This window comes from Mustela putorius, unplaced genomic scaffold (assembly GCF_011764305.1).
Source record: "Mustela putorius furo isolate JIRA1106 unplaced genomic scaffold, ASM1176430v1.1 tig00001012_pilon_pilon_pilon, whole genome shotgun sequence".
Classification (NCBI taxonomy): domain Eukaryota; kingdom Metazoa; phylum Chordata; class Mammalia; order Carnivora; family Mustelidae; genus Mustela; species Mustela putorius.
This window is the reverse complement of record NW_025421531.1, coordinates 3,375,119-3,393,264: the sequence shown is the minus strand read 5'-3', so window position 1 is coordinate 3,393,264 and position 18,146 is coordinate 3,375,119. Positions and strand designations below refer to the sequence as shown.

The window sequence follows — 18,146 nt, the reverse complement described above, 5'->3', positions numbered from 1 at the left end:
ACCCAGCTCACTCCCTTGGAAAGGACAGAAGGTGGGGGTGACCGATTACCCCAGTGGGCCCCTGAAGAATTTCCTCCCTGCCTGATCTTTCTCCGTGGCCTGGTCCCACCCAAGTCTGTGGATGCAAAGAAAATCCGGCCAAAATCCCTCACCTCCCAGCAGCCTTTTCCAGGGTCCCAGATGCCTTCCCATCCCTTATCTAATCTGTCCCCTCCGCAGCCTCCTCAAGCAGCCAGTATTGTTTTTACCGGTTTTGCAGATGAGAAAAGTGAGAATTAAGTCCCTGGGCTGAGTGCCCCCAATGTCACCTCCACCCCAGCCAGTGAAGACGTCAGCCCTGACTGGACGGTCGGCACCTGTCAGCTGGGAAGATTGAAGTGTGGGGCTGGAATGATCTAGGAGGGAAACTGAGAAACCTAAGAGGCTGCTGGAGAGGAGACCTGTGTGCCCTTTAGTTTCTGTCACCTCCAAGTGTGATCTGGCTTTATGGTTTTGTTTTTTGTTTTTTGTTTTTTTTAAGGTTATTTTGTTCCAAAATGTCCCTAGAGTCGTTCCTTGTCAGTGTTGGTCTCGGGCGTCTGCTCAGGTCCTCATGCAGAGAATTCCGCAGAACTGCTCGAATGCGGCCACTCCCTGGGTGCGGTGATGTGGGCTCTCCAGACTCCAGGAGCACAGAGCCCCCTGGGACGAGAAAGCCTCTTGGGTCGGGAGGAGGGAGGAGGCTGGCAAGAAGGACAGGGCTGCTCTTTGCTGCCCGTGAGCCTGCTGGGTATTCTGCTCGCGCTCCGAGAAAGCCCGTAAAAGTTTGCCCCTTGCCAGGCTGGGCACTCCTCTCCTTCCGCCTGTGCTGTGGGTCCTGACACCACCGGTGCTATTGTAATGAACCCCCCGCAGGGGCTGCCTCCCGGCGCTGTGCCCGCAGCTGTGGGGCATCGGTGCCAGGAGGGGCTGGGCACTGAGGAGAGGCAGGTGTCCAGTGAGAGAGAACAAGGTGACCGGGAAGGGTCTAGGGGCAGCGAGGCGGGGGAGTCCGGCGACCGTCAGTGGCAGACCACGGAGATCAGACAGCCCTTGCTCAGCCTCCCCCACCCCACCCCATCTTGATTAGAGTGATCCAGCCCCAGAAGAATAGCAATGAATTAATTAGGGGTCTGTTGTCACGAAGCAGCTCATTATTAAAGTCCTTCTCCTGGGAGGGGAGATGGGGAAAGGTGTGAAGACGACAGCTAGTCAAACAATCTTTTAAAAGAGCCAGACCCTCCCCCCAGCTGTCTGTTCTGCCCTTGGGCTCTGCTGGGAAGTCAGACATACCAGAGCACAGGGGCAACCCCCCCACCCCCGTGCTGGTGTCTCGGGATTTCAGGGGATAGAGGCCTTCTGGCCCCACTTCCTTTCCCTTCTCCTCTGATGCTCTTTCTCAGACCCCAGCTCTGAGCCCATCTCTGCACTTTATTTAACCCTTGCTTTCCATTTGCCTTTAAGCCAGCCGAGCTCCAGCCGAGTGGGCCCAGAGTTCTTTATACAGCAGCACCTTAAGCCTTTGCAGTGCTCTCTTCCCAAGAGCTCTTAGTAGTCCACTGGGAGCCAAAGAGATCACTTCAACAGAAGCGTGTACAGCGTCTTTACATGTCAGGTTCCAGATGTGGTGGAGGGAGGGGGAAGGTGTGCAAAGCCAGATTCTCTCTTTCTTCATTTATTATTTTCCAGAAATGGGGAAACAGAGGCCTAGAAAAGCGAAGGCCTCACAGAGTTGAAATTGTGGCTCTTCTGCCCACCAGCTATGTGACCTTGATGTCACCTCACACTTCTGTGCCTCTGTTTCTTCATCTGTAACATGGGACTAATAGGGTTGTGGTGAAGATTTAATGAGAGGGCGTGTAGAGAGCCCTTAGCACAATGTCTAACACTCATAGGGGTTAAATATATGGGAGCTGTGGCTAATGTTCCATTCCTAGCCAGTTTCAGGGACTCATTCATTCCATCCTCAGGTGTGATTCAAGCCCTACTATGTGTACAGTAGTAATGAATGCAGGAAGGCATATGAAACTGTACCAAGAAGTGTCTGTTTCCTAGGAACTTACAATCTTAGGAGAGATCACTGCATGTGTTCACAGATCACCATGCCAAGAGACTTGCTAGGGACTCTGGGAGTTCAAAGGAGAGATCAGGATGGGCTTCCTGGAGGAGGGGGCATTTGGGTTAGGCCTTGAAGGATGGCTAGGATCTAGGAAGGAGAATAAATTGTCAAGCCAAGACATGATGACCAAAAACCCAGAGACGTAACTAGAGAATGGTGAGAAGGCCATGCTAGCTAGACCCATGCATGGCAAGGAAGGGACATGAGCTTTTCTAAATTATCAGTGGGGGCAGTTAAAGGCGTTCTGTGTGCATGTGCATGGGTGTATGCGATGATTTACTTTCTTTCATATTCCAAAAGTAGTGTATGTTCATCACAAAAAAAAAAAAATTAGAAGTGAGATAAGCAAGAGAAAGAAAATTACAAACACCTGAAATTTGAGGATTTTGCATACAGAAAAGGCAGGATCAAATAAGAGTTTTAAGAAGATTAATCTGGCCGTGTTGGTAGAACAGATTAGAGCAGGAATATGCTGGAGGCAGGGAGATTTCTCAGGTTATTGCTGTAGCCCAGATAAGAGGCAATAAAGACTCAGGCCTCGACCGTTAGCAATGGGAAGAGAAGTCCGGCGGCGTGGGTGTGCTCTCCAGTCTCTCGGTTACCGCACATTTTCTGCACCACGGTGTATGCAAGCCCCATGCATTTTCCAAATGACTCTTCCTTTTAAAATCTCAGGGAGCCTCCTGCGTTCAGGTACAAGCCCCGTGTCAGATAGCTGTGCTCACAAGTCTAGACCTCCCTTCCCATCCTTACAGCTTTAAATGTCATCCTCGGTGTTCATGAAAGGCAGAGATTACTATTCCAGATTATAAAATGCAGAGCAATTTTAGCCATTGAAAAGAATGAGTTAATTAAAGAGGGTAATAACCCTCTTAAACGCCCCACCCTTTGCTCTTTTTCCAAACTGCAAGTGTCCTCCTTTGTCACAGTGGAGGAGACAGCTATATGATCTATTGTGTCCCCCAGGACTTATCTCCAGGGGCACTGAGCACTTTTTAGATGTAATTTTTAGTCCCAGTGCAGGTATTGTCCTCTTGTTTGACTTAGGGAAAAGCGAGGCCCCAGAGGGAGCCTCATGAAAGAGACAGAGTACAGGCTTTGGAATCAGGCAGACTCCGCTTTGAGCTTGGCTCTGTCCCTAACTTGCTCTCCACTCTTAATGTTTCTTGTTCTGTGAATTGGGGAGGCTGACTTCCCGGTGTTCAAGATCATTTCATGTTTATACCCCCAGCCTTTTGCACTTGGGTTGACATGTTCGATCGTTGTTCAGTAAATACGTTGAACCACACTGATAAAGGGAGATAAGCGATTCAGAAGCCGCCTGTGTTCAGTCCCAGAAAGTGCTCCTTTGCTGCGGGCAGGGCATTTCCAAGGCAGTTTACCTGGGTATCAGTCTGCCTGATTCTCACTGAGATGAGGAGAATCTGCCTGATCCTTCTGTGGTGATTCTCACCACACCCCCTTCCAAAGCTTGGCCAGGAAGCCTGCATCGCCCTCCCGGTGGGCCCAAAGAGGTGCTTCCAAATCATTCCCAGTCCAAAACTCTTAAAGGGTAGATGCTATCCTAAGCCAGGCAGGGCATCCCCAGGCAAGGAACCTGTGTGTGGCACCTCGAATGGGGATTCTGAGAGCCTCACGTGGCTGGAGCTTCAAGTAAACAGAGATTTCGATTTGGCAGAGGTTGCTCATTATTCTTTATTAATTCCTCCCCCCAACCCCTCCATGCACCCCCCCCCAACTCTGTGCGCTCCCTGTGAGTTATTGCTTTGCTGCTGTGTGATGTGATTTCGGCTGTGGCTGTTTAATGCTTCAGCTGTCCCTCGCCAGTGTTTATCGTATTGTTTCCCAGAACAATCAAGTGCTTCCGCTGCCCCTGGCAACTTCTTCTGGTTCCCGGATCCTCCTAACTGGCGGAGTCTGAGCTGGAGCAGCGTTGCAAGGTGGGGCTGGTCCAAGGCCAGAGCCCCACACTCCCAAATGCCCATCACAGGCACCTGTGTTAAGCTCCTGCCCTATCCTTGGCCTGGGAGCTCAAAACCCTCCCTGACAGAGGGAGAACCAAGAAGTGGGTTCTTTTGCTTCTTGATCTTGATGTCACTCTCTGCTGAGTCATAAAGGGAGAGGCCCCTGGGATAAGGAAGTTGGTGCCCTTTTGAAGTGCAGTTGGTCCTTAAACACAGGAAGGTCTGAAGCAGAGGCTACCCTTCTCAGTTCTGTGGGGCCACGTGGATCAGTGGTCATGTGGCCATCCAGCCCTGGCCGATGAGGAGCAATGAAGCCAAGATTTAGGAGAAGAGACCCTTACTGCAGCCAACCCCCTCAGCCTGATCTCTGAACACTTCTAGTCACTGCTCAGGAAATATTCACTACATCACCCATCATAAACCAGGCTCTTAATTCTCACTGTTCCGAGATGCGGAAGTCCAGAGAACCAACGGTTTCTCTCAGGAACCCCTCCCCACATTCCAGGAGAAAGCCTTCCATGGCTTAGCCTTCCAAGAAGGATGAAATCCAGGAGCCTCTAGAACATGAAACCCTCTGCCAGATCACCCGCCCTCCCACCAGTTTAATATCTAGGGCAGATTCCCAACATGCACAGAAATAGAAGTAATTGTACATGGAAATGTCAATCTCCAGTGTCAAAGCCCAGTGACTAACCGACAACTCACCTGGGACCAGTTCTAGAACCATCTGCATATGTGTTGTAGGGTGTGTGTGTGTCTGTGTGTGTATGCACCTGCACGCACCAGGTAGGGGTGCAAAATTCACAAAGGTTAGCCTATCTTAGTGACCTTCTTCCTTTTCAGGGCCAGGAGGGGTCCTTGGCCTTGTCTTTCTCCACCTCTACTCTCCTGGTTCCCTGTGACCCAAAGGCTGAGTTTCCCTGGCTCCAGTGTCCCTCTCAGTTGTCTCAGCATTCAGGGCCGGGATCCCTCCAGGGATCCTCGGCCTCCCTGACTGGGAGTCTGCATGGTTAGTTCATCCTTGCAGAGCTCTGGGGAAGGGGCAGACAGAAGCAGCCTGGGAGGCGCTGCTGCCTCTGTGTGCATGTGTGTGTGCGCGTGCATGCTTGCATATGCAGCGGAGAAGGAGGAAGCATCTCGGAGTTGAATTTACCAAAGCCTTCAATCTATAAATAATTCGGGTCATGAAGCTCTACAAAAATAAACTTCAGCTTGAATCCTCTCGTGCAGCACTAAAGGCAGCTGCAGATACACTCGCTCATTAACTCACCCCCAAGTTCAGTCTGAGCAGCACCAGGCCTGCCCCACCTCTCCCCTGTCTAAACGTTTACGTATGTGTGTATGTGTACGCAAACCCCCACACATTCATATAGTACGAGAGCCCTGATTCCTGAGAAAGAGATAAAATCAAGTAATATAGGTGTCTTCCAAAGTGACTTTTCCGATGTAAAAGGACAAGCCCTCAATAAATGCACGTCAAGAGTCTCATCCTCTCCAGGCACTCAGGTCAGAGAGACCAAGTTTCCAAGAAATCTGGGCTCAGACATAACAATAACACGCTTATACTGACATCACACTTGAAATGAGCCAAAGCACTCACATCTCCACCCCTGCTCAGCCGTTCAGGCACCACCTCCCCCAGGAAGCCTTCTGCTCAGGGCCTCCCTCACGCCCCAGCCTCCTGGGGGCGTTAGCCCCCCTGCCTGCCACCCCTTCCCCCTGCCAACTCCTCTCACAAGGGCTAAACCGTGTGTTCCTGAAGACTGGTCGGCTTGTCCATTCCCAGCTCCTGGGGTTTCCCAAGGGGATCCTGTCCCGTAGCATCCCCAGCGCCGAGCGCAGACCTGGCTCACAGCAGAAGTGTCATAAACGGATATTGGACAGTCCTGAAAGTCATAGCTAATAACTCATTTCACTCTCCTAGCATCCTTTTTGTGCTCATAAGGACAGGAGTTCCCACCTCCTTTGGCCGTTACAGAAACTATTACACAAACAAGGGAGGTGACTTATCTGAAGTCACATAGGCCTTTAATGAGAAGGCTGGGGTTAGATCCTGGTCCTCCAGACACCAACCGGTGCCTCCCTCTGCGCGGTGACACCTCTCCAACCAATCTGTTTCCTACCGGGAGGGCCCAAGAAGAAGATTCCCAACTGGTTTTCAGCAACTCTTGCCAAGTAAATAAATAAATAAATAAATAAATAACATTACTATTTATGCTGCCAGTACTACTAATAAAGTGACATTAGGGTGACAAATCCCAGGCAGGGGGTCCATAATTTAGAGCTAACTATAGACAAAATTGATGCCCAAGAAAAAGGGTTTGGAGAGGCCTACAGGTAAGCTAGTTAATTGGAATTGGATATGCTGATTTGAATTGGACGTTCCAGAGGCTGTCATTAATTTCTGCACAGGCCTAGCTGTGGTTTAAAGCAAGGCACTAATGGGATTACTATTTCCTTCTCACTTAGCGGAGGCCCCTCCCCAGCCGGAGGGCCCAGCAGTCACCCTCCCCTGGGCTGCACCTCGCATTTCGCCACCCCACAAACGACCCTGATAAACTGACTTTTCGCCTCCCAATGAAGATTCCTGAAAATTAGGTTCCGAGTTTATGGTCGACTCCAGGCAATGGGTGATTGCCCTGCCTGGACCTTGGGGTCTGAAAGAGGACGTGTGGGGGAGGGGAGAGCTGGGACTTTCTGTCTCTCCCATCTGTTCTGTCTGTTCTTCTGGCAGTGATGAACAGCTCCTTTGCCCCTTAGTGTCCTCTCCTAAGAGGGTCGCAGAGCACCTGAGAAGTCCCGCTGTGTGTGGGACTCCCTTCTCTGTCACTCTTTAGCTGTGCGATCTTGGGAATGCTACTGAATCCCCCCAGGCCTCAAATTTCCTATCTGTAAAATGGGAATAATAAGAACATTTACCTCAGAGGTACTTGCAAGGATAAGAGAGTTGATTTTTGTTAAGCACTTTCGACAGCACTTGGCACACTGTAAGAGCAATAGGAGGGTAGCTGTTGTAAGTTCTTGAGGCAAACGGGGCCCTTCGAAAATTCACTAGGTCTGTGCTACTGCCTTCAGGTAGGGCCATGTCAAACCATGAAGCAAAAGAAGTAATCCTGTGTTCAAAACCCTCCTGAGAAGGTCGCAGGGTCCTATAGCCACTCAGTCTCACAGTGAGCGCTCTACGCAGCAGGAGTTCTTACTAGAACCAGCCTGGATCTCCTTGCACAACGGTGTGGGCACCTTCTATCTTTCGCTGGTTTCAATAAAGACTGTCCCCCTCCGGCTGGCCCTCTTATCCTACCTCATGAGCTTTGTCCAACCAAAATGGCCTCTGTAGTTTCTGCATGTCCACTGAGGCCAGGCCCTCTCAGAAGAGGAGGAGCCCAACTCAAAAGTCATGTTCAGGTGACTCTCCTGCCCCCGAGCATGTCGCCTCCCTTCTCTGTCCCAGCTCCTCCCCTGCCCTGTGCAGCTCGGGCTGTAGACCCCCTTCTCTTGGATTGGTTCGTGACCTACTTCAGTCCATTGTTGACCTTGTGGTCATTGAAACCTGGCCCTGGGGACACAAGCTGAAAAGCTGAAAACTGTGCCACCACACTTTAGCTCTTCTGGGACCACACCAAATAGATGTGATTCATTGGATTTAAAAATCCCACCTTGGCTCAGGACCAGCCCCTACCACTACCATCCTGTGTCTGGCAAGGGTGGAGACAACTTTGAACCTCAGAACTTTCTCTCCGAGGCAGAGCAGTCTGGGAAACCATGTGCTTGCCCTGCGGCAGGACCCTTGTCCCCAGTGTGTGCTGTCTCCATCCGCCATGTGCTCTCCTCTGGGCCACACGGGCTACAGCCGGGTTGAGCCCCGGTTCCACCACTGGCCAGCTGCGAGCCTGGAGCGGAAGAGCTTAGGTGAGGTGAGCTCCAAAGTCCTTATAGCTCTAGCACATGCTACAGTGGTTCTCCTCTGGCCGGCACTGAGCAGATCACCGTGGCCTGTTATCCAGAAGGGAAAACTGAGGCTCGTGGGAGGGATCTGAACGCAAACTGTACCATTAGGCAGAACTCAAGCCCAGGCCCAGAGTTTGAACAGAAACCCGGGAACCCTGTGTCCCAAACCTACACTCTGCCCACCCGGTCTCTCCGGCCACTGCCTGCCAGACCCCGCCCCCAACTTGTGCCCTTGACGCCCCCCCTCCTGGCCCCATCCTCCATCTTCTCTGCCCTCCCGCAGGTGTCTCGGAGGGTTACACAAGCTGGAGGCAGTTAACATGGGATGAGGGAGTAAGTGGGGAGGCAATAGTGCTCTTCCCTCCAGAGATTTAGACTGAATGAAATAGGATCGCTTAGTTCAGGTTCAATACCAGGAACAGTTTCTGTTCTGGTTTGGTTTTAGCTTTGACGTTTGAGAGTTATGTAGGTTTGATTCTGCCTTCAACTGCTTTGTTAAAAGATTGGGGTTGCAGATGGAAGAAAAAAAAAAAAAACCCCTACGTAGATCTCTGATTCAGGAAAAAGTTAGTGGCTGGGATTGGTCGTAAGTGGAACGCAGCAGAGTGTGTGATGATAAGTTGACTTTGATTTGATTCCAGCTCTAATCTGGCCCTGGGTACCATCTCGTCTCAGGGACCACAGAGGGCATTCCCCCTTTGGACTTTGTGTCCGGACCCTGCCAGGGAGGCAGGCGGGTGCCCGGGTTCATGGGGTGGAGGCTGCCCCACCTGGCAGAAGGTCAACATGCCTCTCCAGGAGGCGAGATCTGGGGCCGGGCCTGAGGGGGCTTACTGGTTCCACAGCTCCTAGGGCAGAGCCGGGGTAGCTTGAGGAGACTTAAATCTCCCTGAAGAAGAGTGGCTGTCGTAGGGAGGGTGATGAGAAGCACTGGCCCATTTCCCCTTCAGAGGAAGAAATAGAGCCCGAACTCCCCCATATAATGGAGACAGTACACTGAGGTCAAATCAGCAGGAAGCCATGACCCTCATGTCTTTTCTTTACTGTCTGCAATAGCCCAGGAACTTTTTTGACTAAAAACTGCTGAATTTCTAGAAGGACCTCAAGGAAATTTCAGATCGGTCCATCTAAGAGAGAAAGCTATTTCAGATGTTAAGGGGAACCTTTTTAATTGTGAGGCATTCTTCCAGGTAGAGACCTTTCCCTCTGCTTGAATTCGTAATCATGGTTGCGCTGGGGTAGAGGGTAATAACCTCAGCCTCGTGACATCACTGCTGACCCCAGAGTCTTCCTCCACTCTCTGAGAATGAATTAAATGACCCCCCCAAACCCTTCCCCGGATGCAAGAGCTACTAGCTGGCAGAGAAAAGGCAAAGAGGAATTTATTGTGGCGTCAGGCACCAAGCTTGGCCCTTGGGATGAGTAAGTCCTGGTCCTTGCCCCTCAGGAACTCCTGGTGTGGTGGGAGAGGAAAGGCCGTGGTTAGAAGTATGAGAGAAAATTGAAAGGGAATGTGAGGGGGTGGGCGGCCTGAATCCTACAATCTTCCAGAGAAAATGCCTTTTGACCTCACTTTGACTTAGCGCTAGAGTTCATGAGACTTCATCACCTGGTTCCTCGTTCATGTCCTTTCAACAAGTATTTCTCAAGCATCCCATCTTATCCATCACCAGCCAGGTTCCCGAACCCATTCTCGTCCTCAGAGGGTTGTTAGAGAAATAGAAAACGCATCCTTGCCCTCGCAGTGTTGACAGACTTATGCACGTGTGAGCCAATTAGAGAACAATGTGAGTGGGTTGTCAATACACAGTAGCAAGTACATACACAATGAACAGATCAATTGATTATAATCCTAAGACAAAATGGTAGGGGGAAAAAAGGCATCAGGGTGATGAGCAATTAGTACGGTGGAGAGATTAGGGAAGGCTTCACGAAGGAAATAGGGCTCAAGCTTGAGGGGGTTCAGCTGGGCAGAGGACAGAGACAACAAACCAGGCTGGGGATTATTTGTTCAACGGTCAGCTGCTATATTGAGAACAAGAAACGGGAAGGCAGGAGCATATTCAAACCGAGGACTCCTGGATGCCAGTTTTTTGTATGACCTTAGGGATTGTCTTTGCAGAGCTTAGACTAGCCCTCACGAACCCCCAGACCAGCAGCCTCCACATCACCCGGGAATTTGTTAGACGTGAGAATTCTCAAGCCTCATTTCTGCTGAATCAGAAACTCCAGGGGCGGGCTCAGCAATGCATTTTCCCAAGCCCCCAGACTCCGCCCCCCAGCCCGTGCTGCCCCTACCACCACCTTGAGATGATTCTCAAGGCACGCAGCCTTGAAAACCACTGGACTCCATCTCTGCTTCTTGACCCTGGCCACTCATCAGATTCACCTGGGGAGCTTTGAATCCCCAAGAAGACGCCCAGGCCACACCCACAGAGGTTCTGATTAATGGATCCAGCCCTGGCATTCATATCTTTTAAAACTCCCGAGATAATTCCCAAGTGCAGGCAGGGCTGAGAAGCAGTGAACTTGATGGTGTCTGAGTCCTTTCTTTCTGACTTATTATCCAGAGCTGGGCTCTGAGAGTCTGAGCCAGGATTTTTGGCTCTCCAGAATCCCAGGGTGAATTTGCACACATGCAGGGATATGTTTGGGGGCAGAAAGACCCTCTTGAGATTTTAAAATCTTGAGTCTCTTGATGACCAGCTTTCTGATCTTTTATGGGATTGTGGAACCATTCTTCCTCGCCCGCCCAAGGCAGAAACACTGTAAGCAGATGTTGACTCCCCAACCCTAAACACCAATCAGTGTGCACAAGCACACACTCACACACACACCCTCCACACCATGCTGTAAATATATGTAGACACACGACACAATAACCACATTGGGATATTCAGAATTGTTCCTAAGGACACATACGCACACACAAAAGAACCCACCATCAGAAATCCCAGACCTGGAAGCTGGGCTGTTTGAACTGAGAAGCACCTCTGCCTTCCCTGAAGCCAATTCTGGTTCAAAGTAGCAAGTAGGGATAGGGTGGGGGGAATTATCTTCGGTAAAAGGACCTGCTCTAGGCCAAAGCAGGTAATCCCCTGGGGGACGGCTGAGTACCGATGCTGAGGATGCCTTGTTTCCTTTACAGATTCGAGCCGATGGTCCCCCCCATGGAGGGGTCCAGTACGAGATGGTCTCCGTACTCAAAGACGGGAGCCCCATCCTCCGGGACATGGCCTTCTCCGTTGATGAGCGTTACCTATACATCATGTCTGAAAGACAGGTAAGGGCCCACCCGTCCCTCTTTTCAAAGCCCAGGAGTAACTGATAACTTGTGACCTTTGGTCAGAAACTGTTCATCTAACCAGGGGGTCCGCTGGGCTTGCGACTCAGGGTCCAGGGACAGGCAGAGTCCTTGGAGGCTTTCACAGGGAGCCAGAGAGAAGCAACTGGGGCCAGCCACTTCCCGGAGGCTTCTCTCCAGGCCACAGCCCCTGTCTCAGTGCGTGATGAACAGCCCCGCAAGAACGGGCCAGACTGCACGAAGCAGCTTGGTGTGATTAGGGGGTAGATTTACAGCTCCCGGGCCCACAGAGTCTGCTGCTCGAGGGAGCCAAAGAAGTGTAAATAATCCAGGCCTCCTGGCTAGGCCTGATCCTGGGAGAGACAGACCCAAGATGGGGCCCCAGAAGGAGATAAAAATCTTGGCCTGAGTCATAGACTGATGCCAGTAGAAGCTGGCCAGCTCTGGGAAGCCAGAGTTGGCCTGAGAAACAGATTTCTACCCTCTGCGCGGTAACCACTGGGCAGGGTCCTCGCCTTCTCTGATGAAACATGATTCCCCCCTGAGTGTATCTGCTCTGAATATGTGTGAGCAAAGAGAAGGTAAATGCGGGATAGCCACGGTGATGGGCAAGGTGGTGGGGGGATGGGGAATGGAGCATTCACATATTAATGGTGATGCAGAAAGCAAAGCAAAGACCTTCAGAAAGGCTGGTATCTGCCAGTCCTTCAGTCAGTGGGTCTACTGCTGTTCAGCAGGACGCTGGTCTTGGCATTGACTCGGCTAGACAAAGATGCTGGGCTGGAGGACCAGTGAGCGTTCACGAGGTACCTCCCAGCTCCTGAGTGTTTGTCATCCCAAACACACTGCAAAGATTCCCGGTGTACTTGGTGAATCCCACCTTGCCCAAAGTTCTTTTCCTCTTTTTTTTTTTTTTGAATATAAGAATGCTGAATCCGGGAATGAGGGGAGAGTGGAGGGAGAAGGCAGCGACCAATGGGCACATAACTGCACTGAGGGAAGCAGTGACGCAGCTCTAACTCAAAAATTACTTCTTGAGAACAGATGACACAAATCACATGCAGATTGCATGCAAATTTTATCCAGACCCCCTTGAACCCACCTGTCTTTTTACCTTCTTTCATATGGCCCCTGCAGTTGAGGCATAAACAGGGGCAGATGGGAATTGGGTGAAGCTGGAGGAGGCTTAGCCTAACCTAGGATGGGGAAGACAGTCTCGGAAATAAACATTGATGTCTCATTCTAATAAAACAGTCCGTGGGCCCTAACAAAGCCCATGATTGGGAATATATTTATCGGGAACGATGTGCTGGGAAAGCATCAAAAGGAAGGGGACTTGACCTCTACCCTCAGGTTGTTTACAGTCTTACGAGGGAGACACGTAGCCAGTTATCTGTAACATCCCACTGAAGCCTATAAATATTCTGCCTTTTTTCCCTATTCTTTTCTATTTATAGACATAAGGTTATTTCTTAAACAGAAACGGTGGATGCTCACCATGCAAATTCCGGCAATACATACAGAAAAGAAAATAGCAATGAGTACCCAGACGGGTCTTCCCAAAATGTAACACCATGTCAACATTTGGTGAATACCATTGTAGATGCTTCTGCAGGATAATAATCAGACAGAGGGATGGATGGATTCATGGCAGTCCAGAGAGGTGGATAAATCATGGTCAGAAGGATCCAGCAGATCCATAAAATGTGATATTTTCAGAACACGTTATGTATGCCTGAGGACCAGGAAGGTAACTTTTGGTAAAAACTCTTTTCTTGGGCTCTCTGAGCCCAGCGTGGTGGAAAAGCATTGACAGCAAGCAGAAGTGACCAGTGAGGCCTTAGGAGAACTGAGAAGATGCCTAGGCTCAGATTTTGGCTGCATATCTGTTTCTCAAATGGGATCTTTTCTGGAATTACATTCAAAATGTGGCCAGAGGAGAAGGGCCTGGGCCTGAGCTGGAGCCTAACAAGTGGCCTTTGGGGAATAGGATGACCTCCTGAGATCGTATCTAGTGTCACCTCCGAGAGCATCAGCCCTGGCCCAACCAAGGGTCTGCATAACGTATCTCAAAGTGTCCTGGCCTTTGTTCTCATTTTCTGCTGCTGCTGTGCCGTTCTTGTGCTGTCTGCCCCAAACACAGGGCTTCCGTAGTAGCTGGTCCCACTGAGCAGCTATGGGAAGAACTTGGGGTTAATGGGGCTGTCTCCGGCAGGTGAGATATTAGCCAAGAGAGCTCCCCATGCCAGGTGGGGCTGTGATCTGTGGGCAACGTCTAAGGGGGATTTGTAGCCGAGCTCTGAGACCTGTCACCCTGAGAGCTGTAAATTGTGTAGAAATGGGTAGCAAGGTGATTTCACCTGGGGATGGTCCCAGGGATGAGGGCCAAGAACAGCTCAGGGGGCCCATCTGTCTGAGCCCGAGCAACTCTGAGTATGGGGTACTCACATCCTTCAAGAAGCACTTTCACGGGAGCTGATGAAGATGGAGTCCGATGGCTTAGGGGTCTGGTCCAGTTGTGGCTAGATCTGGAAGCATGATCCTCTCCCTGGTCATGAAATAGAGAAGTTGCTTCAGATAATAAGATTGTCTCTGAAGTCTGAAGCTCTGATTTGGATCCTGTCTCAACAGTCCATAGCCACGTGGCCTTAAACCAGTCGCTCAGCCTCACTGTGTCTCACCGGGGTCAGTGTGAGGTTCAGCAGAGACTCTGCTCAGCAGAAGGGAGTTTCTCTCCCATGATCTCACATGCCACATAGACCCTGGGTCACTGAGCTTTCGTAGGGCCCCTTCTGGCTCTCAGGCCTTTACGATTCCACCTCAGGAGGGTGGTGACCATGATTGATGATGAAGGGGAAGTGAAGTGGCTGTGGGCTACAGCCAGTAGGCCTCGGGCTAAGCCTGGAGCTCCATGTTCTAGTCTGGGCCTGCATCTGACGAACTAGGGGGCCTAGATTTTTGAGTTCTCACAGACTCAGTTTCCTCCCTTTCAGAGACACAGTTAACAAATCTAACTCTAGGCTCCCTTTCCTGTTGAAGAGGCTTGTCCAAGGTGTTGGGATTGAGACTCTCCTCCATCTCCAGAAGACAACACCAGAACTACAGTAGACAGGCCTGAGGTTAGACCAAATGAGGAACTTTTAGATTTATTTTTTTTTTTATTTTTTTTTGACAGAGAAAGATCACAAGTAGGCAGAGAGGCAGCAGAGCGAAAGGGGGGGGGAGAGCAGGCCCCCCGCTGAGCAGAGAGCCTGATGCGGGACTCGATCCCAGGACCTTGAGATCATGACCTGAGCCGAAGACAGTGGCTTAACCCACTGAGCCACCCAGGTGTCCCAAATGAGGACCTTTTAAAACAAGAGTTGTATGAGGCCGTGGGTGTCCGTGTGAACTTCCTCCCCGAACGGTGACAGAGAGGGCAGAAATGCCGGCTGTTTATGGATGAGCATACTGCTGTTTTGAGGCAATGATTTAAGACTTCTGAGGTTCTGGAAGACCTGAGACCTTCTAAGACATCATGGGGATGGGGATGGGGATTCCCCTCACTTTCTGGTAAATCTCTGAGCAGCCTGCTGTCATCCCGGCCCTCACCTCATCCCCACCTCTTGTCTCTCTGTCCCCCTGCTGCTTCCCCAAGACACAGCACCTGTTGTACCTTTGGCATCTTGGAAGTGTAAACCCAGTCTCTGGCCTCAAGTTCTGCCTAGAAAAGTTTGCATCTCCCCACAGAACTGGAACGATCCCATACAGCTCATTCATTCTCGCTCCCTCCCCCTCTCTCGGTTAATTACACGTAATTAAAAAATAGGACTAGTAAGAAGTGTTGGGTCACTGGTGCCACCGCCTAACAAGCCGATGTTAATGGACTGTTAATAGATCCAGGGCTGGCCAGTCCCAGGGGAACATTTGGGAACTGATTTCCCAATCCTGCTAATTGCCCAGGTGCCCCACGGATAGGATGCCTGGTTCTTCCCTAGAAAGTCTGCCCCAGCTTCCTCAACAGCAGATTGACAGATGCTGTGGATGTGAATACAAGTTCTCCCGTCTCCTCAATGTCTAATGGAAGTCAGACAGCAAGTCCAGGGGAAATCAGGCTACAAGCCAAGTGCAGAACTGAGCGAGAAGATGAAAAGAAACTTGATAGCTCCAGTTTCCACCCAACTCGTCAGGTTGGCCACTCCCAGATAAAGAATATAACGCTGTACTCGACGTGGATGGGAAAGAGTATGGGGATGGAAGCAATTATTCTATTTTATACTTTAATTAGTTTGAATTAGCAGAGGGAATAGAGGCATAAAATTATCCAGCGAAGGGTGAAATGGAAAAAGGGAGTCACAGTGGAGAATGGCTCCTTGCAGGCTGGAAAGGGCCTTGGGAACAGCAGAAAGGCTGGCAGTGGGACGTGCACATGTGTGTGTGTGTGTGTGTTTTCGGGTGGGTGGGGGCATGGGATGCAGCTGTCTATTTCAGAGCCTGGGAAGGCAATATAGCGTAGTGTTTAAGAGCTGGAGCCTGAGAATCAGACTGATCTCCATTTAACCCACAGCCACTTGCTAGACATTCAGCTTTGAGATCTCACACCACTAACCCCCAGTTTTTTCATCTGTATAATGGGCCGAATAATGGTAACCGTTGTGTCTGACACATAGTGCCTTCAGTGTGCTATATAATTATTATCATCATTGCTTCTGTCAGTCATATTATTAGAAGTTCTCTGGGACCCCAGAGAAGGCTAGAACCCTCTCCACTTAAATTATGGCTGGGATAGAGTTCCCAAGTTAAACACCTCCAACCTGTCATTCCTGCCGCTCCCTCCTAAGGGACAGCTCAGAAGCCTGTGGCCTGGCCCAGTGACAGCATCAGGCTAAGTCGCTCATAATCTGCTATTTATTTTAAAAATCCAGGAATGTGCCCAGCAGACTAAACAGTCCCGCTCCCCTTGATATAAGCAGAGGCAGCCCCGGGCCCAGATGTGAGGCCCAGGAGGCCAGTCATGCAGGCATCTATGGAGAGAAGGGAGGAGGGGCACCCTGAGTGTTGGTCAGGCCCCAAGTCCTCAGGGTCCTGTCTGGCTGCACTCGAGGACACGGGGCCAAAAAAGGGCCACCCATGGGGCTTTTCATTTCTGGCCTCTACGGGTAAGGAAACCAGGTCTCAAAACGTAGGGCTGCCATTCCCTGAGTACTGGGCACTCAGACCCCAGTTCCGAGTGACCTTGTGTTTGTCTGTAGCTAGCTCACTGTTCTGGTCACTTATTGCTATATAACAAACCACTTCAGAATTCTGGGATGTGAAACAAACATTTTATTATGTTCCGAAGCTGTGTCAGTCAGGGACACAGATGTGGTGCATCGAAGAGGGTTTGTCTCTTCTCTACAACACAAATAACTTGGGGTGCTAAGAATTCTAGGGACTAGAATCTTCTGGAAGCCTCTCCTGTCTGGGAACTAGAAGGCTCTGCTCAGCTGGGACTTTTGACCGGAGTGCCTCAGACAAGTTGTCTCCATGGGGCATAAGATTTCCTCACAGCACGGTGAACCCTAGAGTCCAACTTCTTGAGCGTGGCAGACCATGGCAGACACAGCAGCTCAGGACTCAGAGAGTGAGCCTTCCCACAAGTAAGGCAGAAATGTCGCCCTTTAGACACACCCTTAGAAGCCACAGAGCTGTCTCTCCTCCCTTCCCCTTCACCTCTCCACAGCCAGTCACCTCAGGTGATTCTGATTCCATGGCCCATGAGCACACTTTGAGAGGCAAGACTCAGGGAAGAAAAATACATGGTTTCCTGACACCCAGGGTCATGGAAACACAAAGCATCAGAGCCAGTAAGGACCTTAGGGATCACCCATCCTGACCCCACAGGAGAACAAGGAGGCCCAGGGGGCATCTGAGTGGGTGAGCTGCCACTTTAGTGTCATGCAACGCCCAATACCCAAGTCCAGAGTCATCAGAACTGGCCTGATTTCCCAAAGCTCACAGGGAAGCGCCAGGGGCTTTAAAGCCTACTGGTGATTAGCTAAAGGTTGCGTAGATCCTAAATGAAAGTGCTTCCTGCAAGCCAGCGAGGGAATCCACCAGGAACAGGGTCACTCTGCCAGGAAATCGCCCAGACAGTGGCACACAATTTTAAGGGGTTCTCCCGGGCAGTGTCCCTGCGGTGATAATTAATCAGCCCCCTCGGAAGGAAGGCCGGCCTCCGTGGTGCCCCGCCTGAGCCGTGGCTGACTTAGACCGCAGAGACGCACAGGAAACTGATCTTCTAACTACCCCCGCCTTAAGTAATTCAAGAGAGTTGGAGCAAGCAAAACTTTGGAAACACAAATTATTTGGGAAGATTGTGAAGCCATCCTTCTCTGAGGGGCTCATGGGCAGGAGAGACCCCTTCCCTGGCTCTCGGTTAAGGGGCCTCCGTTGAAGGTGTGTGCTGGGGGGGGGGGTGGAGGACTAAGGGAAGGCCGGGCCACACCACTCCGCTGTGCCACCCCCGGATGTGCCATATGCCCCGGCTCAGCAGAGAGCTAATTTGGGGTTTCCTTGATTTGGGGGAGGGCCTACCTACTGCAAACCTGGACCTAGGACCCCAAATAAGCATTTTCAAAGGGTCTATTATGAGTCGGAAGTAAGAGTCTCCTACCTGGAGCCCGCCCCACCAGCTGCCAGACCCCAAAGGCATCTAAATGCTTGAGGCAGGGAAAGGAAAAAATGTAGGCAACCACACTTCCAGATGTTCCTGCTCATTTATTTTGACATCTCAGACTATTATTTTGATTGTGCACATTTGTTTAGTCCAGGC

At 50.8% G+C, this 18,146-nt stretch overlaps 1 protein-coding gene across 1 annotated transcript in view; it reads left to right on the top strand.

Moving 5' to 3' along the window:
• PLXNA2 (plexin A2) overlaps positions 1–18,146 on the top strand; it is a 212,265-nt gene that overhangs the window by 83,543 nt on the left and 110,576 nt on the right. Inside the window, exon 4 of the mRNA XM_004775277.2 lies at positions 11,198–11,332. Coding sequence (XP_004775334.1) covers positions 11,198–11,332 — 135 coding nt within the window. The remainder of the gene's footprint in view (positions 1–11,197; positions 11,333–18,146) is intronic.